Source organism: Anolis sagrei, chromosome 5 (assembly GCF_037176765.1).
Source record: "Anolis sagrei isolate rAnoSag1 chromosome 5, rAnoSag1.mat, whole genome shotgun sequence".
NCBI lineage: Eukaryota > Metazoa > Chordata > Lepidosauria > Squamata > Dactyloidae > Anolis > Anolis sagrei.
Window position 1 is genome coordinate 92,440,214 of NC_090025.1, and position 26,894 is coordinate 92,467,107.

At 41.7% G+C, this 26,894-nt stretch overlaps 1 protein-coding gene across 1 annotated transcript in view; it reads left to right on the plus strand.

The window, feature by feature from the left end:
- Positions 1-13,069, plus strand: part of CAMK1D (calcium/calmodulin dependent protein kinase ID) — a 367,156-nt gene extending 354,087 nt beyond the window's left edge. The window contains exons 8-11 of the mRNA XM_060778236.2: positions 2,408-2,486; positions 4,832-4,919; positions 9,812-9,950; positions 11,553-13,069. Of these exons, the coding sequence (XP_060634219.2) occupies positions 2,408-2,486; positions 4,832-4,919; positions 9,812-9,950; positions 11,553-11,671 (425 nt within the window). The 3' untranslated portion in view covers positions 11,672-13,069. The remainder of the gene's footprint in view (positions 1-2,407; positions 2,487-4,831; positions 4,920-9,811; positions 9,951-11,552) is intronic.
- The last annotated feature ends 13,825 nt before the right edge of the window (positions 13,070-26,894 follow it).

A 26,894-nucleotide genomic window follows, 5' to 3' on the forward strand; every position in this document is an offset into this window, starting at 1 on the left:
ACCTCCACCTTTAATTGCACTGTTCAACGGAGAAAAAGTTGCGGGCCTGAAAATAGTTGCTCTTTTATGATTTTGGGGTGCTGAAAACGAATATGACATTTAAAAATGTATATTGGCTCTAGTTTTTATGATATAAGCAATCACGTGATCACGTATGGTTGAAAAAATGCATGTTGCGACTTACACTATGGAAGATTCTAGAATACTCTAGAAAGTTTGATGATGCAGTATTAGTGCCGTGTGCAAAAGCCAGAAAGCCCTATATAAGGCCAGACTTTTGAACGGTGAGGGTCAGCCAGTAGAAGACTGAGACAGTATCGTTAAACATCGTTTTACATTGTTCTTTTTACTGTTGTTATGCCTCGCACGTGTGTAAATAAAGCACTATGGAAAAAAGATATCAAGGTAAATGGACTCCGTCAATGCTGTCAGACTACTGCTGGAGCATTGTAAGAGACAATCCTTTCCTTGAATACAAAAGAAAAGTCAAGAGAAGCAAACAGGATATAAACTAAAGTCACGATTAAAGCGACATTTAAACTTTCAGACTTTTCAACTGCATTAGGCCTACTAATATAGTTTCTTGCTGCACAAACATAAACAATAGACTAATTAAATAAATATTTCTCATGTATAAACTATTGGCAATATAATTTGACTAAAATTTAGTAAATATTCACAGTTTATATACATGCAGTAAGGTTAGGCACATTATCATAATATTAACGAATTACCTATTGTGGAGAAAATTGAAATAGCTGTTGCATAAAAACCAGAGCCAATTAACATATTTAATTATTATATTTGAATTCAGCATGTTAGATTTATTAAGAAACGGCACATTTCATTTCCGCAACTGAGAAAAACTGAAAATTTGTAGAACAGTGTTGCTTTCAGCCATGAACTCTTACTTACAGATTACTCAACCCTTTAGAACTAAGACATACATTAACCCTTCCATCACCAACTGCTAGTCCTACCACCAGCAACCACCAGCAACTGCAGAACATTATACATGACACCCCTCCCTTGGCACACCTAAGAGAGTCTGATATATTAACGATTTTCCACATTCACAGAGATCCTCATGCCTAACCCCCATGAATGGAGAGGGTCTACTGTTCAACATTCGACTAACTCAGAAACTTAAGATACATATTTTATCTTATTATCTGTACTGTTGGCATCGAATTGTGCCTTTTGTAAGCCACCCTCAGTCGTCCCGTCCCCCCCCCCCCCCCCCCGGGTTGAGAAGGGCGAGGTAGAAATGTGCAAAATAAATAAATAAATAAATAAATACTTTAAAAAAGTAACGCATCCACATTCCAAACCCACATTTTTATGAAATTTGTCTTTACTGTTAAATCTCAAAATGTGGAGGATGTGGGAGGCTAAATAAAATTTCCAGTGTCCTGAATCAGAACTTCGTGATCCTGAGGAATATCAGAACCAAAATAAATTGCCCCAAGTAACAAACCATGCACATCTGCATATTTTTGAAATCATATATACAGACAGTCCCCAAGTTACAAACAAGTTAGGTTCTATAGGTTTGTTCTTAAGTTAAATTTGTATGTAAGACGGAACAGGCACATTTTGTAAGGGTAACTCCAGCAATGTGTGTGTGTGTGTGTGCACGTTCGCACATACTTTGGATGGCATAGGAAAGGTCTAACACCCCTGTGGTATTTATTTTGCTGTCTGTGCCCCTGCTTAGAAGATTTCGCCTCACTTTCTGTCCCTGTGAGAATTGGATTTTGAACAATTTGATGTGTTGTGGAAACAAGGATTGGTGGGAAAGCTTCACTGGAGCCACCTTTTCCCCATGAAAACTCTTCCAGGCGTGAATTTCCCTTCTGAGGGGTAGATTTCTCTCACTTCTTGTAGTCTCACCCCCTTTTTAGCTAAGAGTCATTTGTAAGTTGGATGTTTGCAACTCGTTCTTAACTATGAGTCATTTGTAGGTCGTAACTCAAGGACTGCCTGTATGGTTTGTAACGTCATGCTTTTCTTTGTGTGACATTTGATTTTTAGAGCACAGCCAATATGCAGTTTTTTAAACATTTGAATACAATCCATTTTCAGTTTATGTCTTATACTATAAATCATACTATTGTAATTCAGTACATAAAACATGGATTTATGAAGTAATACAGCACTCTGGGGAAACAAGCAGACTTGAATTGTGTGGTGGTTCTGTTGATCAATTTCTTTGATATTACTCAAATGCCTTATATGTATGACATCCCATAGATAGCCCATGTTTCATTTTTAATGCTTCCTAGTAAAATATTTCTATATTATTTCAGAGAATCATAAGTTTGTGCTGATACCACTATGTGTCTTTGTTGCTTCAGGCATCCAATATATTTCTTTTTTCCCATACTCCTCCCTTTCCTGAAAATAGCTAAAGATTTTATCCGGAATTTGATGGAGAAAGATCCCAATAAAAGATATACATGTGAACAGGCAGTCCGACATCCATGGTAAGCAGTCCTGCAATTGATTGCCTAATGCAGAAATATTTGACACTGTTTGACCACATAGTTAATTGTAACAAGCTCTTGCTTAAACAAGTGAATGAAGAAAGGAGTAATGGTAGAAATTCTCTTGCATATCTTGGGTTCATTATCATGACTGGAATTCTTTCTCTCAATTGTCTAAAAGATTATTGTTTTATATGACAAACTCACTATAGAGGTGACTATGCTTCAGCTATAAGAAGTATATATGTTTGTGCATTGCAAAGGGCATACATTCAATAACATTTTAGTCCAAGATCTGGGTTCAGCATGTGGAGGTTATCAGGATTAGACCTATGTACACTGAAACATATATACATATGCACTGTTTCAAAATTCTAGCTAGCAAGCAAGGCAGGGGGCAGTGAGTGTGCAGTGATCTGCATATTACATGATCACCATTTCACTTCGCTTCACTTCACTTCGCTTCACTTTATTTCTTAATTAGTCGCTCTCCACCAAGGTGCTCCGAGCGACTTACAATCTAAAATAGCATTTACACAATATAAAAACATTCACCATAAAAACATTCAACAGTGACTATTTGGCAAATTAGATCTGATTACTTAAATGCAAACAGCCAAGTCTTGAGTACCTTTACAAAAGGTCGTAAATCCGACATTGCTCTAATGTATGGAGGCAAAGAGTTCCACAGAATTGGAGCATAGGTCGAAAAAGCTCTACACCTTGTAGCTTCCAAGTGCCCAGTATGTATAGGAGATTTTCCTGGTGGATCGAGGTGACCACTGATGGAGAAAAGGAATAAACAACGACAAAATCATGATCTGTCAACTGCAACTTGAATCTGCGTGCATCATTCGAAAATACATCACACAGTCCTAGACGCTTGGGAAGTGTTCAACTTGTGATTTTGTGATACAAAATCCAGCATATATATCTCATATGCTGTGACATACTGTGCTTTTATGTCAGTAAAATAATAATAATAATAATAATAATAATAATAATAATAATAATGGCAGAAATCTCAGAAGAGGTAGGGCACTCACGAGCCCTTGAGCACCTCTCACAGAGTCCCAAGGACTCCCCAGAGCACAGTTTGAGAACTGCTGTCCTAATCCAACTGAGATGTTACTCAGGCAATGTGTCACTGTGAGCAAGTCCTAAGGAATTGATGTTGCTAGCACACAACTTTGACTGTGAAAGTGTACTCCTGACCACAGCAGAAACCCAACCATCTAGGTTCAGTACTGAATCTAGCAATACAACTAAACAGCAATCCTCCATCTTCAGAAGTGTAACCCCTTCCAGGCAAAGTTCCAATTCCCTGGTTTGTCTTTTGATTGACCAAAAGCAACTCTATCTTGTCTAAATCAAGTTTCACTTTGATTATCTTCGCATGGAATCAGTAAACCATAACATAGCATGGATTACTATGTCCATTATATTCCTTCCAGCAATTATCATCTTTGGCAAAGCTGAGGGATTATCAACCCTTCTACCTTTCACATGTTTTTTCACTCAATCTCCTAGATGCCTCTGCCAGCATGACTAATGATGTAGGATTTTAGGAGCTGGGTTAATAAGTGGGCCAGCATACAGGGAGCATACAACTCCCATGTTACGCCAGCTCCACTGGCTGCCAGTTTGCTACCAGGAACAATTCAAAGTGCTGGCTTTGGCCTATAAAGCCCTAAACGGCCCCAGCCCAAATTACCTGTCCGAACGCATCTCCCCCTATGAACGATCGTGGAGATTAAGATCCTCTGGAGAGGCCCTGCTTTCTGTCCCGCCATTGTCACAGGCACAATTGATGGGGTCGAGAGACAAGACCTTCTCGGTGATTGCTCCCCGGCTATGGAACTTCCTTCCTGGTGAGATGAGGTTGGCTCCCTCCCTCCTGTCCTTTAGAAGGATGGTAAAAACTTGGCTGTGGGACCAAGCTTTCGAGACAAGGCAATAAAGCAGCAATAGGAAAGATGACCAGGCCAATTAGATTTTACACAGATGACTAGGACGGTTTTAAATTGTGTATTTTAACATTTTGATATATTTTTTAAATGTTTATGTATTGTATGTGAATTTGTGTCCTGGCATTGAATGTTTGCCGTATCTATGCTGTTCCGCCCTGAGTCCCCTTCGGGGTGAGAAGGGCGGAATATAAATGTTTCAAATAAATAAATAAAGCCAGCTAGACCTGATTGGAGTTGCAATGCAACAAGATTTGGAGGGCCACAGTTTCCTAAGCCTGTGATGAAAAGGAAAAGAATGGGCGGGAGAGAAGGAAAGCATATGAAAAACATTTTGTGAAATGTTTCCTTATCTTTTTTGCCCCTCTTTTATTTCAGGATTGCTGGGGACACCGCACTCAGTAAAAATATCCATGAATCCGTCAGTGCTCAGATTCGCAAGAACTTTGCTAAAAGCAAATGGAGAGTAAGTTATCATGTTTTGAGTTGCCAATACTGTTGGGAAGAGTTGATTTGAACTTTATCATGGAATCTGTTATGGAGCCAAACATGAACATTTCCCTGCTCTTTTCCAAAAGACTCCCTCTTCTTTTCAGTATGAAAGTTCAGCTTGGTGGAGCGTTTCCATTCTTTTGTGAAGAAGTACAGTTGAACAAAGTCCTAGGAAAGGTCTTCATAGATAATGAATCCACACTATTTTCCATTCTCTTATCTATTTGCTTTACAACTTGGCAAGGTGATGGAGTGGTACCTCCCAATCCCTTTCACCAACTTTCTCCAATACTGCAATTCCAATGCCATACAACGTTGTAATGTCACTTAAATAAATTAAAAGTCACACAGTTCATTTAGACTTTTGTATCATCAACTCTCCCTGAAATTGCAATAACGATGAATTATCTTCTGCTATACAATGAATTTGTTTCTGTTATTTGAGTTTCACTTGCCATCTTTTGGCATTATTAGGTTAGAAGTAATCTTCTATGGAAGGAATATTACAGATGGATAAGGTGTATGCTGTTAATACCTTTCTTTCAAGAGATCTTATCAAATTGGGATATATTCCATTTCTGAGACTTTTTGAAAACAATTCCAAACATGTCCTATCACATGACACTTGCCCCATTCCATCAGTAATCCGTTGGAATCCATCTGCAAAACATCACAGAAGCAGAATAAATGCACATGGGATTTAATTCATCCCGCTGGACGCAGAGGCTGTCGATAGGCTCATAGCTGCAGCTAGACCGACCACTTGTTACCTCGATCTGTGTCCGTCTTGGTTGGTGAAATCCTGCTTGGAGGGATTATGTGACCCTCTGTTGAAGACCATAAACAGCTTCCTTGAGCAAGGAGTTTTTCCAGAGGGCTTAAAAGAGGCGGTGGTCTCTCCCCTGCTGAAGAAACCAGACTTAGATTGTTCGGTTCCCTCCAGTTACCGCCCAGTTTCAAATATCTCGTTCCTGGGCAAGGTGATTGAGAGGGCAGCAGCGGAGCAGTTGCAGCAATTCCTAGACGACACAGCCGGACTAGATCCCTTCCAGTCCGGCTTCCGTGCGGGGCACAGGACAGAGGCTGTGCTGGTCTCCATCATGGATCACCTTCGATGCCAGCTTGACCAGGGCGGGTCGGCGCTGCTTGTGTTATTGGGTCTCACAGCAGCATTTGACACAGTTGATCACAATCTTTTGACCCACCACCTTGCTGCTGTTGGAGTCAGGGGGGCAGCTTTAAATTGGCTGTCCTCCTTTCTTCATAACCGTGGACAGCGAGTGGAGAGGGGAGGCCTGGTCTCTGAGAGGTCCCCTCTATCTTGTGGGGTTCCTCAGGGGGCCATTCTCTCCCCTCTGTTGTTTAACATCTATATGCGACCACTTGCTCAGCTGGTTTGAGGTTTTGGGTTGGAGAGTTACCAGTACGCTGATGACACTCAGCTGGTGCTGAGGATGGAGGGCAGACCGGACTCTGTACCCGATGATTTCCATCAGTGCCTCGAGGCCGTTACTGGATGGCTGCGTGCCAGCAGGTTGAGGGTGAATCCAGCAAAGACGGAGATCCTATGGCTGGGTCAACCGGGTAGTGGGGATATCCAGCTGCCTACCCTGGATGGCGAGGCGCTACGCCCATCATCATTGGTAAGGAGTCTGGGAGTCCTTTTGGACCCTCTGCTGATGATGGAGGCCCAGGTCTCCGCTGTTAGCAGAACCGCCTTTTTTCATCTGCGGCAGGCTAGACAGTTGGCCCCCTACCTCTCCAGGGACGACCTAGCTACGGTGATCCAGGCTACGGTCATCTCAAGACTGGACTACTGTAACGCCCTCTTCATTGGCCTTCCTCTGTCAGTGATCCAGAAGCTCAAGTTGGTACAAAACGCAGCTGCTCGGCTTCTTGCGGGAATTCCGATGAGATGCCACATAACCCCAATTTTACTGCAGCTGCATTGGTTACCAATTGAGCACCGGATCACTTTCAAAGTGATGGTACTCACCTTTAAGGCCTTGCATGGTCTGGGGCCAATGTACCTGAGGGACCGCCTCACCCCCTACCAACCCCAGAGATCCCTCCATTCTGAGGACCAAGATCTATTGAAAGTCCCCAGTGTCAAGACCTGGCGTCTAACAGCAACCAGATGCAGAGCCTTCACAGCAGTGGCATCATCACTCTGGAATACTCTGCCACCTGAAGTTCGTGCCTTGCGGGACCTATCAGCTTTCCGCAGGGCATGTAAGACATATCTGTTTCGACAGGCCTTTGACTTTTAATATTGCTGTTTTTAAATTGTTTTAAATTGTTTTTAAATTGTGTTAGATTTTAGCCTGTTCTTGTAAGCCGCTCTGAGCGCCAGGGGAGTGGCGGCATATAAGTTCGAAAAATAAATAAATAAATAAAATGTCCTATCACATGACACTTGCCCCATTCCATCCGTAATCCGTTGGAATCCATCTGCAAAACATCACAGAAGCAGAATAAATGCACATGAGATTTAATTGTGTTTTTTGATTCACTACAACTTTTCATGTTGCTGAGGTGCTGTTTTTACATACAGGTGATCAGAAAATCAGCTAAAATCTTTCAGGAACGGCTTCAGGCTATAATAATATAATAATAAAACTTTATTTATATACTGCTTTATCTCCCCAAGGGGATTCAGAGCGGTTTCCAAGTAACATCATCAATACATACAGAGTAAACAACATAACCATAAGATTAACAAAACAATATAAGCATAAAAATTGTCACCATAACACATACATATTGTAATCCTGCCTGTTCAAGGCAATTTAAAAGGCCTGGCCAAGATTAGTGCAAGCTCAAAAATTCTAGGCTATGTCACTGCGTAATGTTAGGGAAAAAACAAAAGGTGACGTAGGGGGGCAATAACATGGATTGGGAGGAGCCGACCTTCTACTGTGTGATGAGTCAAAGTGCAGTATTTTCAAAGCATAAGAATCATAATAATTAGTGTGATGGAGAGAATATGCATCTTGTGTCAATACTGTATGCATCCAGTCCTAAAAAAATATGGGATACAGACTTATATAAACAGATTATATCCCAGTGTGATATGGTCCATAAACTGTGTTTGTGACTGCACTGCTTGTATCTAAAATGAAGAACTGGCATTTTAAGAGCTGGGAGGATTTTATTCTTACCCCAAAGGCATAGAACATTATGTTGATGAAGTTGTAATGTTTTATACTTTTGAGGATTTTTTGTTTGAGACACTGTCCAACAGCATCACTGTTCAGTACCTTGCATGGTGAGTAGAAATAGCAACTTCCTCCTCCTCCTCCGCCTCCTCCTCCTCCTCCTCCTCTTCTTCTTCTTTTTCTTCTTCTTTCTTACCCTTCTTCTTTCTTACCCACCTCTCCTCATGGCTCAAGGTGGGCTACAACAGTACTAAAACACATAATCTAAACACATAATCATTTAAAAACACTCCATAGAATACACATATAAAATATATTTCCATAAAATACATATTAAAAAACACAAAACAAAAGTTAGACATAGAGTGGACATTTAAAATTCACCATTAAAACTGTCTCGGCATGCATGCTAACTGGAATGTGTCCAGAGGAGGGTGACTAAAATGATCAAGAGTCTGGAGAACAAGCCCTATGAGAAGTGACTTAAAGAGCTATGCATCTTTAGTCTGCAGAAGAGAAGGCTGAGAGGAGACATAATCACCATGTGAGGGGGAATCATAGGGAGGAGTGAGCAAGCTTGTTTTCTGCTGCCCTGGAAACTAGGCTGCAGAAGAATGACTTCAAATTGCAGGAGAGGAGATTCTACCTGAACATTAGGAAGAACTTTTTGACTGTGAGAGCTGTTCAGCAGGTGAACTCTCTGCCCCTGGGTGTGGTGGAGGCTCCTTCTTTAGAGGCTTTTAAACTGAGGCTGGATGGCCATCTGTCAGGGGTGCTTTGAATACAGTTTTCCTGCTTCTTGGCAGAGGTTGGACTGGATGACCCAAGAGGAATTTTCCAATTCTATGATTCTATGCAATTAAAAAAAATGGATGCACTCCAGGTCCCAGAGGAATATATTTACATTTTTATACACCATTATGTAGTACTAGCCATTTTGGACCATTAAAATTGATGACTTGATGACTTATCATCAGTCTTGTATGAGACATTTTCTGGCAAGGAGAGCTCCCTGTATGAGTCATTTTCTGGCAGGAGTGAGGGTTACAAAAAGTCTTTTGAGACAGTCTTTTGTGTATGTTATCGAGCCTAAGTAATTATAATGCAGAATTTTTAAGAGGACCTTCAGAAAGGGCTGTATGTAGCTGATGGGTAGCACAATTTTCAAAGATTATGCTTTGGATTTGAAATATTTGGCAATGCAAATGTATATACAGTGGACCCTTGGTATCTGCTGAGGTTTGCTTCCAGGACTTTCAGTGAATACCAAAATCTATGGATGCTTAAGTCCCATTATATACAAGGATGTAGTAAAATCAGTCCCTTCTCGTAATATAACAAAATCAAGTTCGCTTTTTAGATTTTTGTTTTTTAAAAAATGCCAGCTATAGATCATTGAATCCATGGATGCAGAATCTAACTAGATTATTTATGGCTTCATAATGTGAAATCATTGATTCAGTATTGTGTCAGATAGATACCTTGGAAGTGATTGTTTCAAAAAATCAACTAATGACTTGGTAGGTCAGCAAGATGCCAGATCATATGAAAGACCTCATTCAGATTTTTCCGATTGTGTTTCCTAAGAGTGTTACTAAGGGAGTGTTACCTGTTCATCAAAGATTAAATATTTTATTCAGTTTATTAGTTCATATATAAGTAAATATCCAGTTACTTACTTACTTACTTATTTTCTGCACTTTTCCAGCAAGCCTTTAATGCCACCGCAGTGGTGAGACACATGAGAAGGTTACATCTCGGCAGTAGTTTGGACAGTTCAAGTGTAAACATGTCAAGCTCCCGCAGTCCGGCCAACCCTCTACCTGATGGAACAGCCAGGAAAGATTGTGAGTAAATAGCAAGCCAATTGATTTCTGGAGTCCTTTGGAGGCCATCCTCTGTTGATCACCTTCTATTTTGACTGAGTTCCTTCTCAGTAGCAGCCTAGGTCAAAACTGCTTTCCATGAATTCCACTTGATAGGATGATACAACTTTGCTTCCAAGCCTAAAGTAGCATTGTTTCCTTCAAGAATGACTCTAAGCTGGTAAGAATGTAAGCAGTCAATGAAGTCCTCCTTGGCATAACATGAGGACTTCATTGACTGCTTACAGTCAATGTATTGAAATATTGTTGGAAAGTACTTACGGGTTGAACAGGGTGTCATCAGTTGGGAGGCCCCTCCACCTGCTGGCACCAACTGCTACTCTGGCCAAAGTGAAGACAGAGGGGAGCAGAAGACATTTCCATCTTGTCTTTTGCCTATATCATCAGTTGGGAAGCCCCTTCCCCCCTCTGGTACCAACTGCTGCTTTGGCCAGAGTAAAGACAGAGGGGAGCAGAAGACAGTTCCATCTTGTCTTTACTAATAATATAATATAGTATACTAGCGGTCCCCTGCCACATGTTGCTGTGGCCCAGTCTGATGATCTGGAAAATAAAGTAATGAGAAAGTGTTGGTTTCTATGTAAGGTCTTGATGCTTGTGGGTAAACAGTATTTCTTGCTGTTTCTTTGCCAGTGTTGATGTGGAGATTGTCTGGTTTGCCTACTCTGGAACATGCAACATATCATTGTCCTTCTCTAGGGGTTCCTTTCAAATCTTTGATACTGCATCTGTCTTATACATATATGTGTGTGAGTATAAATGGCTGGATGGCCTTTTGTCAGGAGGGCTGCGATTAGGTTTTCTTGCCCTGGTGTAGGGAGTTGGACTGGATGGCCTTAAGGCAGCATTTCTCAACCTGGAAAGTCAAGACCCTGGAGGGACGGGTCACCAGGGGGGTGTCAGAAGGGTCACCAAAGACCACCAGAAAACACAGTATTTTCTGTTGGTCATGAGGGTTCTGTATAGGAAGTTTGCCCCAATTCTGCCATCGGTGGGGTTCAGAATGCTCCTTGATTGTAGGTGAACTATAAATCCCAGTAACTACAACTCTGAAAAGTCAAGGTCTATTTTCCCCAAACTCCACCAGTGTTCATATTTGGGCATCTTGAGTATTCATGCCAAGTTTGGTCCAGATCCATCATTGTTTGAGTCCACAGTGGTCTCTAGATGTAGGTGAACTACAACTCCAAAACTCAAGGTCAGTGCCCACCAAACCCTTCCAGTGTTTTCTGTTAGTCAGGGGAGTCCTGTGTGCCAAGTTTGGTTGAATTCCATCGTTGGTGGAGGTCTATTTTCCCCCAAGAGCACCTCAAGACCACCCCTGGGCAAAATCAACTATACTGCAAATGCTTACTTTGCGTAATGGGTTGAGCCGCCCCTGCTTATTGGCTACTGCCAGGTCCAAAACCCTATTCCTAGAGATGTGAGAATGGTGCCCTCCTTGCTACTTTCTGCAGACAGGTAGAGACTCTTTTTCACCTCTCTTCCAACTCTATGATTCTATGACTGATTGCTAAAGGGAAGAGGTCTTGCATTATGTGCTGTCTTGTCTCTCAATTTCAGGTATGGCACCATCCACTCTTTGTAGTTTTGCATCATCCGCTTCACCTGGCATTTCTCCTGTTGGAGAGAGAAGACCGAGGCCAACTACAGTAACAACAGTGCATACAGGAAGCAAGTGAGCCAGACCTTTCCCTGCATACCTCCCCCCAAAAGAAGTCCGAGATGGGGGAAATGCCAAGGTGGGCAAGAAGGCAAGCAGGCAGACCTTCTCCTGGGGTGACCTCATCCTGCATTGAAAACTTGGCAAAGGACCAGAAGGAAAGACTTTTTTTTTAACGGCCATATTTTATACTGCAATTCTGAAATGTCGCATTTATCGCAAACTGCAGTGACTCTGGGAGTTTGGGGAGGGAAAGGGCTGTAGGTCAGACCTAACAGTATCTGGTGCTGGGGCAGCAAATCTGGGAATGTTCTACCTAATGGACCTTCATGTTGATTCCTCAATGATCTTCTCTGTTTTCAACATAGGTAACAGTTACATGCTTTTTTCCATTACCTGAAGATTTCAACTGGATTATTTAACTAGAATTTCCAAGCATTATTTCTTCTTCTTTTTTTCTTCATTGTTCTGTCTGTGTTGGTTTTGTTCAGGGTAGAGAGTACATAGAATTTTGCATTAATCTTTCAAATCAAGACATTGTCCCTGATGTTGGATCGCAAACTTGTCCAAATCTTGTAGTAATTGTGAGAACTTGCAGATTTTTTTCTCCTCAAGGGTACAAGGATTAGTTCTGCTTGGATCTAATGAGAATTTGCTCTATGTTGCCCTGGTACAGTATCAAAGGCTGGCCACTGAGTAAGCAAGGACAAGGCAATGGGACACAGTGGAGTGGAGCAAATGGGAAATCATGGCTGATGTTTTCTTTAGTCAGGAGTCTCAGAGGATTTTGTCTCAAAGGACTCATCTTCATATTACATCCTCAGTCCACACCAATATCATCCTAAGGCCTTGATGGTGAACCTATGACATGCGTGTCAGCACTGACACGCATGGCTATTTTTGATGCAGACACATGCAGCCGCATACAAAGAAGTACACCTTATAAGAACCAATCTAATTCCATCCTTAAATTTGTAAAAGGCTCTACAAATTTAACATCTGCACGTTTGAGCATTGTTCACTCCATAACTCAGCATGGATTATACATTTTTCTTATTTAAATTATAAATATAGCAAAATTATGTGGGTTTTTTTCTCGAAGTGACACCCCCACTCAAGTTATACTCAGGTTTTTGGCAAATGTTGACACACCAAGATCAAAAGGTTGCCCATCATTGGCAAAGTATTCTTTCACAAGATTCTAGTATAACTACGAGGACTCCAAGATCTTTTTCACACGTACTGCTCTCGAGCCAGGCGTCACCCATTCTGTATCTTTGCATTTCATTTTTTACTCCACTTTGGCAGAAAAAATGAAATGCAAAGATACAGAATGGGTGACGCCTGGCTCGAGAGCAGTACGTGTAAAAAAGATCTTGGAGTCCTCGTGGACAACAAGTTAAACATGAGCCAACAATGTGATGTGGCGGCAAAAAAAGCCAATGGGATTTTGGCCTGCATCAATAGGAGCATAGCGTCTAGATCTAAGGAAGTAATGCTACCCCTCTATTCTGCTTTGGTTAGACCACATCTGGAATATTGTGTCCAATTCTGGGCACCACAATTCAAGAGAGATATTGACAAGCTGGAATGTGTCCAGAGGAGGGCAACTAAAATGATCAAGGGTCTGGAGAACAAGCCCTATGAGGAGCGGCTTAGGGAACTGGGCACGTTTAGCCTGAAGAAGAGAAGGCTGAGAGGAGATATGATAACCATGTATAAATATGTGAGAGGAAGCCACAGCGAGGAGGGAGCAAGCTTGTTTTCTGCTTCCTTGGAGACTAGGACGCGGAACAATGGCTTCAAACTACAAGAGAGGAGATTCCATCTGAACATTAGGAAGAACTTCCTCACTGTGAGAGCCGTTCAGCAGTGGAACTCTCTGCCCCGGAGTGTGGTGGAGGCTCCTTCTTTGTAAGCTTTTAAGCAGAGGCTGGATGGCCATTTGTCAGGGGTGATTTGAATGCAATATTCCTGCTTCTTGGCAGGGGGTTGGACTGGATGGCCCATGAGGTCTCTTCCAACTCTTTGATTCTATGATTCTATGTATATTTAGCGGAGAAAGGGAAGCAACATGTGTGATCATCTCATGTCAGGTTACAGTTATTTCTTTTTATGAACCAGAAATGGAAATTGGGCAACTCACAAGTAGTCCTTTCAGGCAGGAAGGTCAGTGTCGGCCCTGAGAAATCCCACCCACCCCTCAAAGATCCTAGCTCCTCTCTTGCAAGAAATGATGCTGAGTAACATGTTTAAATGTCTAAAAAGGCTTTGAAATGCTGCACAACAGCACCTCTGGTCAAATAGTCACAACAGGAGCACTCCAGAGCTCCAGAGTGGCTGGAATGGAACCAGGCTGCCTGCTAGACTCCAACTGTTTCCATCCCTGCCCTATACTTGTGCACATGGGGATGTGATATAGCTCTCACTGAGCCCATTTGAATCAGTTTGGTGAGTAGGAGTCATCTTACAATATTTTGTTTGAATATATTCATGTGATCATACTGACTTCATGATATGGAAACTGGTCTTGTGAGTGCTCTAACATGTTTGTGACAGTTCTGTCAATGGGTTGTTGTAGGTTTTTCCGGGCTATATGGCCATGTTCTGGAGGCAATTTTTCTCCTGACGTTTCGCCTGCATCTATGGCAAGCATCCTCAGAGGTAATGAGGTCCTCATTACCTCTGAGGATGCTTGCCATAGATGCAGGTGAAACATCAGGAGAAAAATTGCCTCCAGAACATGGCCATATAGCCCGGAAAAACCTACAACAACCCATGGATTCCAGCCATGAAAGCCTTCGACAGTTCTGTCAATGCTTATTAGTGGGAGAAAATCTGAAATGTACGATGTATGCTGGAGTACATACAGCACAGTCTCTGCAGGTTTATTATTGTGTTGTGGCAGAATGGTTGTATTAATTTGCCTGGAATACAGTAGTTTAGGGTTGGCCAACTTCAATTCCATTTGATATTTTGGACTCTGACTCCAATAATCTATTATCATTGGCCATTCTGGCAGGATTGTATAGGAGTTTGAACATGGAGAAAGCAGCAGGTTGACTGCTATTGTTGTAACTTGTCACAAGTCAGGCTAACCATAACAACTTTGGAGTTTTCTAATGAAAAGAGGCTGTATGTCCTATTATGGCGTGTTGACTCCCCTGAGTGCACTTGTTGATTGATTTTTGTACTCTAATATGTTGTGTTTTTCAAATGATTTACACACTGAGCACCTCAAGATTAGTCGGAGATGTGGAAGCATTGCAAACTTGTGCTTCTTCATAGGATTTCAAGGCTTGGAAAAGACTTGTTCTCTTCACGAACATGCATTAATCTGGCCCTAAAGTGAAAATGGGCAGCTCCTTCCTTTGGTTGAAATCCAAGAGCAAGAGCACAAATATGCTTCCTCTCTTCAATTATTCTGAATTATCCAAAGCAACATTTCAAAACAAAACAACACAGTGCAGAGGCGGCCCTAGGTAATTTTCAACAGTAAGCAAACAGTATTTTGGTGCCCCCCCAACCACTCATTGATATATATTTTCTGTTCGTCATGGGAATTCTGTGTGCCATATTTGGTTCAATTCCATCATTGGTGGAGTTCAGAATGCTCTTTGATTGTAGGTGAACTATACATCCCAATAACTACAATTCGCATATGTCAAGGTCTATTTTCCCCCAAGAGCGCCTCAAGAGCGCCCCTGGGCAAAATCAACTATATTGCGAATGCTTACTTTGCGTAATGGGTTGAGCCGCCCCTGGTGCAGTGCAATGTCATGAAGGGCCTCCGTAGGTTCTCATTTTTAAATTATTTTAAATCTCTGTTACCAACATCTCTGATAAAAGTGCAAACTCCACCTTGGAGTCTGACGATCAGGGCCTGGCAGAGAATGGCTCTATCGAGCTCTCTATCTCTGCTGAAGAGAATGTAACAAAGGATAAAAGTGCATTGTAAACCTCCAAATGGAAGGGCTGTGAATATTAGTTAATGCTCACTGGATCAAGGGCTATAGCATTTAGGTCTGGATGTAAGGAAAGGGCTGAGCAACATGTGTCGTCATAAGTGGTTGTTCATCCTGACTCATAATTACCCCAGTGTATCACATTTCCAAATCATAAGATTTATCTTGTGACCCTGGTAGTGTCACTCATTGTTGAAAGACATGCTGTAAGTGAAAGTTAGAAAATATTGGTGGCCAGATTTTCATTCCACCATTATATGCTGCATAAGACCCAGAAATGCCTCATGAGGGGAGTGGAGGAGCTTAAACAAGTGACTGTATGTCCACTCTTGGCTTTGATCCCCTCCATCTCAGTTTTTGATTGTGGGGAAAGAGCTGTGGCACCCCTAACCCAAAACATTCGGACATCTCCAAAGAAAGGAACACTAAGCAATTCATACTTTGAATACCCATGGTCTAAATACCTAATGTTTGAGATTCACTGTAGTCATCTGGTTAAGGCAAAAGAGGGCAACTTGTGGCCCTCAAATATTCTTGTATTATAACTCTTATCAGAGTTAACTTGTCTTAACTGTCTTACGGGCTCATTCTAAAGGCCAGGCAAAGCATCCCACTTCATCTGGCAACCAGGAGGAAAGAGGGAACAGAGGGTGAATATGTTGCCTTCTGCACAGCTCCCTCTCCGCAACACTTCCCCCATCACATGAGGAAAGTGTTGCCTTCACAGAGAGGTTCCACGCTGTCTCCATTGGAGTTAGCACAACACGGGAAGCTTCCCGTGTTGTGCTAACTCCAATGGAGACAGCGTGGAACCTCTCAGCGTGGAACAAGCTTCCCGTGTTGAGGGGAAAGCGTAGGGTGACACTTTCCCCCAGTTGGGGGCAGAGCCTCCACTAGAACTCACTCAAAGTCATGTGATGTCCGGTGTGGGGCTCTGTCCTCTAGAGAGGGTGAAAGTGTCCTAGGACACTGAAATCACCCCATCTTATGAGGTCCTTAGATACCAAGTTTAGGTCAGTATCTGTTGGGATCCTTGACAGTGGCCACCTGTAGTTCAAAGGTCAAATGAATTATAAGGGTGAATTGGTGTGACTTGGCATGAGGCAATTTCATAAGTCACATAAGAGGAGATTCCATCTGAACATGAGGAAGAACTTCCTGACTCTGAGAGCCGTTCAGCAGTGGAACTCTCTGCCCCGGAGTGTGGTGGAGGCTCCTTCTTTGGAAGCTTTTTAACAGAGGCTGGATGGCCATCTGTCAGGGGTGATTTGAATGCAATATTCCTGCTTCTTGGCAGGGGGTTGGACTGGATGGCCCATGAGGTCTCTTCCAACTCTTTGATTCTATGATTCTCTGATAATAGTCTGGTCTTTCTTGTCCAGAGCAGCAATAATAATCTTGCTGCACAGATCAACAGTCCATCTCACTGAGGTTATTGTATCCAACCTGATGCCTCTGGGTCTTCTACAGAAGATCAAAATGATGAAAGCCTTCCTTTGTTCTTTGACCCCAGAATCTGGTACTTTGGAGGTTCCTTGCATCTGAATTGGGGAAGTTCAGTAAAACACTTCTGAATATGTAAAACATCTAATAAATGTTTTGTAAAATATTTCAGCATGCTTACTCTGTACTGAAACTTTGAGAAGTTGTTAGTTTTGATCAAGCCTCCCAAACATGCTGAGAAAGTCAACACAGACCTTGTGTCATTTACAACTGCATAATATGAGTGGTCTCAGTAATGAGCTATTTATGGTTTATAGCCATTATGTAACCCATTTCCTCCAGAAATGTCCATCAGTCACAATATCATATTCCACCTTTCACAGAAATGTGATTTCCAGTGAGTGAAGAAGGGTTTCCGAACATACCACTGACTTTTCATTGTGGATATTTAATACTTAAGATGTTTGACTTTGTAAACCAGACAACATACTATGGCAGCTAGAATGTGGCTTCTTGGAAAATATTTTTCCCCTGTAAGAGGAGGGAAACAACTACTGAAAATTATAATATCCCCTTCATGTTACCTTGACTACAAAGAACATCCCTGCTAATTTAGCACTCAGATTCTCCCATAAACCAGCTAAATGAATACATCTCCACCCTACATGCATTTTCAAATTCTTTACAACCCAAAACTCAAAGCCATGTGTTAATGAATTTAGATTAAAAAAGAAAAGAAGTTCCATGTGATGTAACTTTTGCTATTACAGTGCTGTGGTCTTCTCTGAACTGCTGGGAGGGGCTGAATATTTGAAAGCTTTCCCACACAAATTATTCCCTGAATATACAAAATGAGTACATTGGTCCCTCCCAACCCACAGCTCTCAATCTACAGTTGCATCCAAATATGAATCATTACAGCCCATACCTAAAATGACAATGTTATGCCTGTGGACACAATCATCATCCATATTTAATAATATGAGGCATGCCCATCTCCATTTTTTGTCATCTTCAGGGGTCTCAAAACCAAACACCACCCCCACTGTATTTTAGGGAGTAAATTCCAAAGTTGCCATCAAAACAAGATGAATAGAATAAACCAAATATTGACATAATGTCCTTCCTAAATATATCTAGTTCAGTTTTACCCTGCCAGGTGCCATCCAGATCTAGTAGAGCCTACGTGACCTTGATTGATAACAACACAAAATTCTCAATGCTAGAGGCAATCTCATTAATTAAAAGAAAGACAAGTAAAACCATCCAGCAGCTATCAGCAAATGAACCAAGATTAGAGAATAATCCATCCAGGATTAAGCACTATGGTGTCAATAGCATAGCAGTATATGGGCTGAGCTGCTTCCCAATGAAATCGATGGATCCCAAAAGTGTTTAATTTTGTCTGGGTCATATTATGAGGGATATTTTTTAAGTAAGGTCCGTTTTGTTGTAGACACTAGTAGTTCGCGTGCAACAAGCGCGTGCGTCGTGTACTGGCATGCCTCGGGAATAACTGTGCTCAGTTTCTGCTCTGTAGCTAATCTGTACGGTTCTGTTCTGTGCTTTAAAAATGTTTAAGACTATCAACTCACCCTCCGCATATGAGGTTCGCTCAGTGATACGGTTTTTGTCAGCAAGGAACCTCCCTGCTGCAGAAATTCATCAACAAATTTGTGAAGTGTACAGTGATACTGTTATGAGTGAAAGCAAAGTGCGTAAGTGGGTACGACAATTCAAAGATGACCGTGACAATGTCCATGATGAGGACTGCTCCGGTCGCCCTTCTTTGATTACAGACGATTTGATTTGATCGCACACTCAAATCTTTGGTTTTTGTGGTCCTCTGTTAGGAGTTTCGAGACCCAACAGGAGCACAGTTTCCTAAACTTTAGGTGTTCAGAAACAATGTTGTAAAGCACTGATCTCGACACGTCAGGAAATTCGTTTGAGAGACTTGTTATTGTGAAGCACCTGTTCTCACAAATCCTCGCTTCAACTGAAGCCACAAAATCGTCTGTAATCAAAGAAGGGCGACCGGAGCGGTCCTCATCATGGATGTTGTCATGGCCATCTTTGAATTGTCATACCCACTTACGCACTTTCCTTTCACTCATAACAGTATCACCGTACACTTCACAAATCTATCGATGAATTTCTGCAGCAGGCAGCTTCCTTGCTGACAAAAACCATATCACTGAGCCTCACATGCGGCGGGTGTGTTGATAGTCTTAAACATTTTTAAAGCACAGAACAGAACCGTACAGGTTAGCTACAGAGCAGAAACTGAGCACAGTTGTTCCCGAGGCATGCCGATACACAACGCACGCGCTCGTTGCGGTATGCGCGCAAACTACTAGTGTCTAAAACAAATACCCCTCGTACATAATATGATCAGAGTAGCCTGTAGTCATAACAGTCTTTTGTTTTCCTTTATTCCAAGTTTAGAATGTAAAAATCTGTACTTCTCGTGCTTAGATAGTCTGAGTAATACTGAAAAGGGTTTCTGTCTGATAAATTTATCCTGTGGCAGCTTAGTAATCTACTTTAGTTTCTTCCCTTTCTCTAGATAGAGATATCCTTAATGTCTCTGTTTTCCCTAAAACAGGTTCTCCCATTAAGGCTAATTCATTGTATCACTAATCACAATCATTCATGACAAATTGAACACTACTAAGTATCAGAGTCCAACAAAAGCCACAATATATGCTTCTCTCTCTCGCTCTTTATGTGAATTAGGATGTATAAAATTGTAACATTTAGAGTGGCATTACTCTTCAGCTTTCCAAAGCTTTAAATGTTATTTTTAAATGTTCACTAAAATGGTCTGAGAGAAAGGGCTACATATATTGCTTGCCTTTTTAAAAATTTGTCAATATGTGCATCATGCATTTATTTCCAGAATGATTCTTCCTACAAAAGGGGTTTCTTTCCCAGTTCAGGTAAAGACATACTGAAAGCCAGTTTGACCAGAGTCACCACAAGAACGAAGGAAAGACAGAAGGAAGGAAGGAAGGAAGGAAGGAAGGAAGGAAGGAAGGAAGGAGAATAATGATTAATTATAGTATCCAACTTTATCCCGTGTTTCCCTCAGATGTTCCATCTGTCTCCAGCCAGAAAGCAAATATGGTTCCTTCTAGGTTAGTTTTTTTTAATTCACCTCTAAAAAATGATGAAGGACAAAAATGTGAAGGCCATATGTTGGTTTTTAGATGGAAATCACTGTTGAAGTAACAAAAATATTCAATAAATGCATGAAACTACGCTGCATGGTTTCAATAATATGCAGTTGCTAAACTTACCTTTCTGAGCGTAACTTTGAGTTAACATGTTCCTATGTTGTAGGCCAGGGGTCCTCAAACTAAGGCCCGAGGGCCAGATACGGCCCTCCAAGGTCATTTATCTGGCCCTCACTTGGGGTTAACCTAACTCTGAAATGACTTGAAAGAAAACAACAACAACAACCCTATCTCATCAGGCAAAAGCAGGCCCACACTTTCCATTGAAATACTAATAAGTGTATATTTGTTCAAATTGTTCTTCATTTTAATTATTGTATTGTTTTAAAATAAGTTTGTTTGTTTATTTGGGTTTTTTAAACTACAAATAAGATATGTGCAGTGTGCATAAGAATTCATTCATGGTTTTGTTTTGTTTTTTTCAAATTATAATCTGGCCCTCCAACAGTTTGAGGGACTGTGACCTGGCCCTCTGTTTAAAAAGTTTGAGGACCCCTGTTGTAGGCTTTTGTTGATGCCTTGAATGTAAACATTGTCCGGTTCCATAATCCAAGGCCTATCACATACTCCAGCTAAATACAAAAGTGAAAAGATTTGTGAAGAAAGCATGGCAATGGTCAATAAGAACCACAAGAACTGCCCACCATATTCTAAACCCTGTTGATTTTAGAAGTCAATTTAAAGAGGTTTCTGTCTATGCACAGGCCCATTGTTTCTACAGAAAAAAACAAAGAGAGAGATTAAGAGAGATAAGTGAAAGATGTTTCCCGAAGCCTGCTTTAAACCGAGAAGCTTCAGTAGATCTCATCTGCAAGTTGCATTCTTAAGATAAGAAAGGCAAATGTTCTAGCAAACAGCCCAAGCATATGATTTTTTCATCATCAGCAGAGAAATGCTAAGGATATAAAACATAAGATATTCCCAAATGCAGTGTGTCACATCTGCCGATCACTCTGGCTTTGCAAGCAGAGTCTTTCCGCAACCTAGGGTCAGGGTCAGGGTCAACATATTAGTTTTCTATCTGAGCTGACTTCCATGATTAGAAAATTGAACAAAGGCAAAGGAGCGGGACAGAACAGTTTTTTCAACTATTACTACCATATATCCCGGGGTACTAGATGACTTTTTAGGCCTGGAAAATCTTATAAAAAGTTGGGGGTCGTCTAGTATGCCGGGTATAAAATTAAAATAATAATAAAGTTTAAAACTACGGCTCCCAGAATGCCTCAGCGAGCCCATCCCAGGCACACCACAGCCCTTGCGGGGTGGGTCTCTCTCCTCCTCCTCCTCACCGGTAGAGCCTCTTGGTGTGGAGGGCCTTGTCCTCGGACTCCCCTCCTCCTCCGCCTCTTCCTCCTCCGCTACCTTGGCTCATGGTGGCCTCCTGGGCGGGCTCCCCGTCCTCCCTCCCTTTCTGGATGCCTTCCTTGCTCAGGCCCAAGCCTCTCCCTTGTTGGCGCCTGGGCCCCTGGGTTGCTTCCCGTGCCGCACTGCTGTGAGACAACATTGTCTTGCAGGATAAGAGGCACTTCTCGCGAGGCCTGGCCAGGAAGAAGGAGAGTGGCCTGAGCAATGGTGGTTTCTTTTTCCAAGCATTGTCTCGCGGGAGAAGAGACACTTCTTGCTAGGCTTGGTGGGGCTGGGAGGCAGAGGCGCGATGGTGGCGGAGTAGAGCCAGAAAGAAGGAGAGCAGCCTGAGCAGCGCAGGAGGCCCTTCTGGAAGCAGCGCGGGAAGCAGCCCACGGGCAACCGCACACCAGACGTAGAGGAGAGGGAAAAGAAACCACCTGGCTCAAATCCGGAGTCGTCTTAAGCGCCGAGTATACCCCTAACTCTCTATTTTGTGTTTAAAAGTTGGGGTCGTCTTATAACCCCAGTCGTCTAGTACCCCGGGATATACGGTACTCTTCCCTTGCAGAACTAACATAAGAGTTAGGAACAGGTTAGGATTCTGCCTCAGTTTTCACAGAACAATACCTACAACCAGATGGCCAGGCTACCACGTCTTGATGCCAATGCATCCGTTTCTTTAGATTCCTTTGCAATGTGCAGTTTTTTTCTGGTCAGTGCCAATGCACAGTGGTTTCTTCAGAGACTAATTGATGAGAAGGAGAATCCTCAGGGTTTGAAAGATGGGAATCTCAGTCAAAGCCATGTACATTTTTTATTCTTTCCCCAGGGAGCAGCTAGCCTGCAAAGTTGGCACTTACTTAGTCGAATGTACTATACCTGTAGAACCAAACTTGCATAAGAGTTTGCATGCATGAAACAATTATGCACAGTGAAAACAAGGGCTGGATTATTTTGCAAAGAATCAAAAATAAGAATGCCTTTTAAACTAATCAATTTGGGTTGCACATCGCAAAGTATTTCTTGTGTAGCTCAAAGGAAGCCACTCCGCTATATTTCTTGCCCTCCTCCTTCGGAGGTTTTCCTGCATTGTATCTGCCTTGCTTTTCTCCTCGGAGACAGCTGAAAGTAAATAAGGACTTCATATAATCTATAATTGTTGGGAATACAATGCATATTAACTCTTTGATGTCTGCCTTCAGATGCAATAGGAGGCATGTAACTAAAAATGCATGTAAAAAGTGTATTGGTACATAAGCCTTGATTATCATCTTTCAAGCAATGCAACTGCAATTACTACCAATGCTACAATTGCACTGTGTATGATCCCACTCACACAGTTTGTGTGATATAATGGTTTTCTATTATACCAGCAACATGCATCCCAAAGGGAAAGGATATACCAGCATGGTTCATGCCAGCTTGAACATGTTACCCGGAAAAAAGTGGGAGCAATCCTCAAAGATTACATATGTCATTCTCTGTAAAATGAAGCTGAAACTTTACTAATTTGCTGAGATGTATGTTATAAGGCTTTAAGCCAGAAAGGTGTTAGTATGTGCTCTAAATTTCTCTGGAATAGACAAAAGAAGTGTGAGTTAGCACTTTGGATCCATTTGACATGGACTTAACACGTATTAAAGTATCAGCAGAGAATCGAGAGCTGAATCACTTGTTTTGGGAAAAGTTGTGCTAGGTATTATGGACAAGCTATCATGGAGTCCCACGGTGATCTGTGGAAATGATAAGAATTACATGCAGCAGCCAATATTGCATGAATAGACCTCTCATGGAATGCAAAACCTATCCAACACAAGCAAAGATTTGGGGTGTATATGAGCTGTTACACCACGTGTGGGTTTTTTTGCGGGGGTGGTGGTGGTGGTCAATAACAGTGTCCATTCAGCTGTCTGTAAACTTCCTCATAGAGAAAATTCTAATAATATTTCTATCATAAATAGACAATGCGTATTGCTCTTTGGTTTGGGGTCATTATCTGTGCTTAAAAAATGGAAGGGGAAAATGAAATGTAATGATGGTTTTGTTTGAAATTACTCATACTGCTTTTGATGAAAAATAGTGTGGTTTCAGGGCTACTTAAGTTCAAAGTACTGAGCATGATAAGTTCAACAAATTTTCAACTGAACCAAATAGATCCATCCTCAGTTAGCTAACTTTGATTTATTTTCCCCATCCTGGATTGCAATCAAAACCAAGCAAAATAGTCATTTTTAGTTTCCTTCCTTGATGCCAACATCTTATATTATTTTATCACTTATCAACTAAAAAATAAATGTGATTTCATACTATTTTTTTCTCATTTCTACATATTGTGTTTATTGTTGTGGGTTGTGCGCATACTTTGCTAAGTAAGTCTTTGAAGAAAGGCGATATAGAAATTTCCTAAATAAATAAATAACTCATTATTCCCAGACCCTAAATAACTCATTATTCCCAGATTGGAGACCCCGGTGGCGCAGTGGGTTAAACCCTGTGCCGGCAGGACTGAAGACCGACAGGTCGCAGGTTCGAATCCGGGGAGAGGCAGATGAGCTCCCTCTATCAGCTCCACCTCCTCATGTGGGAGCATGAGAGAAGCCTCCCACAAGGATGATAAAACATCAAATCATCCGGGTGTCCCCTGGGCAACATCCTTGCAGACGGCCAATTCTCTTACACCAGAAGCGACTTGCAGTTTCTCAAGTTGCTCCTGACACATAGGTGGCGCCACTAGCGCCGTCACAAAACTAGACTATAAGAGTCTATTTTGCCAGAGAATCTGGAATAAGCGGAAAATCTGGGATCAGATCCTGGGATATAGGGCAGTGCAAATCCAGTCTCAGTTAGACTGTTACCCAGTATAGCAAAGAGGGATACAAGTATTAAGGGCTCTTCTGTCCGTATTGCCCAGAGTTAATGAAGATGTGCATCACCATTGCCAGATCTTAGGAGGGCTATCTATTCAGACTGCAAAACCCACCCCACCTCCAACCAACATGCCCTTTGCTAATGCTGTTTGGGAACTATAGTCCACATAAGTAACTTGTCCAAAATTTTTGCATTAATTGTGCTTGTAGACCCTATTTCATTCTCTGGGTGCTTCTTTCAGTGTGCATTTCCAACTGTTTCTGTTATGGCTTGTGACCAAACCAACCAGGAATTGGCATTTCATGTACCTACTTGGCATTCATTCAAGATTTTAAAAATTGAGTTTTCATAGAGAAGAAAACCACGTTACTCCAAAACATTTATTTGTTATTTTTAATTTTTAAAACATACCCAAATATGCAAATGTTTCATCAATTTGAGAGGAAAAAAAGCTTACTGATTTAATCCAGGAATGTTGGTGTGCCTAATATTATAAATCTTGTGATTGTTTCAGTTCCATAATACCATCCTTGTTCCAGGAGAAGGAAAATTGTATATTTACTCAGTGCATGTAACAATACATTGCAAAATGTTTAACCTGCATAATGGAGTTTGCGATGCTGCAAATTGTTCATGGGGCTCTGTTGCAAATTATTCTCTGCCTTGACAATCATGTATACATATCAAGATTTCTATCATAATGATAATTTAAGGATTATTGAGAATGGTTTTTCTTCAATAAATAAAATTATACCACCTTAATCTGAGTCATTTTGTTTTCAGATTAGCTACACTCTGCATGACCGAGACCTCTTCTACACTGCCATATAATCCAGAATATCAAAACAGATAATTCACATTATCTGCTTTGAACTGGATGATATGAGTCTACACTGCCAGATAATCCAGTTCAAATCAGATAATCTGGCATTGTAGAAGGCTTTCATGGCCGGAATCACTGTGTTGTTGTCGGTTTTTTTGGGCTGTATGGCCATGGTCTAGAGGCATTCTCTCCTGACGTTTCACCTGCATCTATGGCAAGCATCCTCAGAGGTAGTGAGGTCTGTTGGAACTAGGAAAAAGGATTTATATATCTGTGGAATGACCAGGGTGAGACAAAGGACTCCTGTCTGCTGGAGCTAGGTGTGAATGTTTCAACTGACCACCTTGATTAGCATACAGTGGGCTGACTGTGCCTGGAGCAAACCTTTGTTGAGAGGTAATTAGATGTCCCTGCCTGCTTCCTCTCTGTTGTTGTGCTGTTGCAATTTTAGAGTTTTTTAATACTGGTAGCCAAATTTTGTTCATTTTCATGGTTTCAACAAAAAAAATCCAACAAATGATACGTTCAACAAAGGACAAGAGGGATCCTCTCACTTCTGCAGGTTTTTGTCAGCAAGGAACCTGCCTGCTGCAGAAATTCATTGACAGATTTGTGAAGTGTACAGTGATACTGTTATGAGTGAAAGCAAAGTGCATAAGTGGGTACGACAATTCAAAGATTTTTATTATTGTTATTGTGAAGCGCCTGTTCTCACGAATCCTCGCTTCAACTGAAGCCACCTCGCTTCAACTGAAGCTTCAACTGTAATCAAAGAAGGGCGACTGGAGCGGTCCTCATCATGGACGTTGTCACGGCCAGCTTTGAATTGTCATACCCACTTACGCACTTTGCTTTCACTCATAACAGTATCACCGTACACTTCACAAATCTGTCGATGAATTTCTGCAGCAGGCAGGTTCCTTGCTGACAAAAACCGTATCACTGAGCGAACCTCACATGCGGAGGGTGAGTTGATAGTCTTAAACATTTTTAAAGCACAGAACAGAACCGTACAGGTTAGCTACAGAGCGGAAACTGAGCACAGTTGTTCCCGAGGCATGCCGGTACACAGGGCTGTAGCCAGAAAAAAAATTCGGGGAGGGTTGACAATTTGGGGGGGGGGGCTGAAAATTTCGGGGGGGGGGTTGAAAATTTTGGGGAGGGTTGAAAATTTTGGGGGGTGGGGTGGGGTGGGGTTGAAACCTGCCTCCTAGCTCACGCTGAAGCAAAGAGCACAGCAGGGGGCAGAGCAACCTTCAATAGCCTGCAGCTCCACCTCTGTCAACCACCTCCACCAAGTCTGGCCTCCTTAATGAGAGCATTCAACACACACACACACAACTTGGTTGCTTCACTACATCGGCTATTGCTGCAAGTAATGACAGTGTGAATAAATTGTCAATATTTGCTAGAGATAGTGCTTGCAGTTCTGGAGGGACTCTTGATTTTTGCATCTCATAGACTTAGCATGGGGATTTGGTTAACCAGTTAAAATTCATGAGTAAACCAGGTTTTTTTAAAAAATCTGAAACATTTCGGGGAGGGTTTGAACCC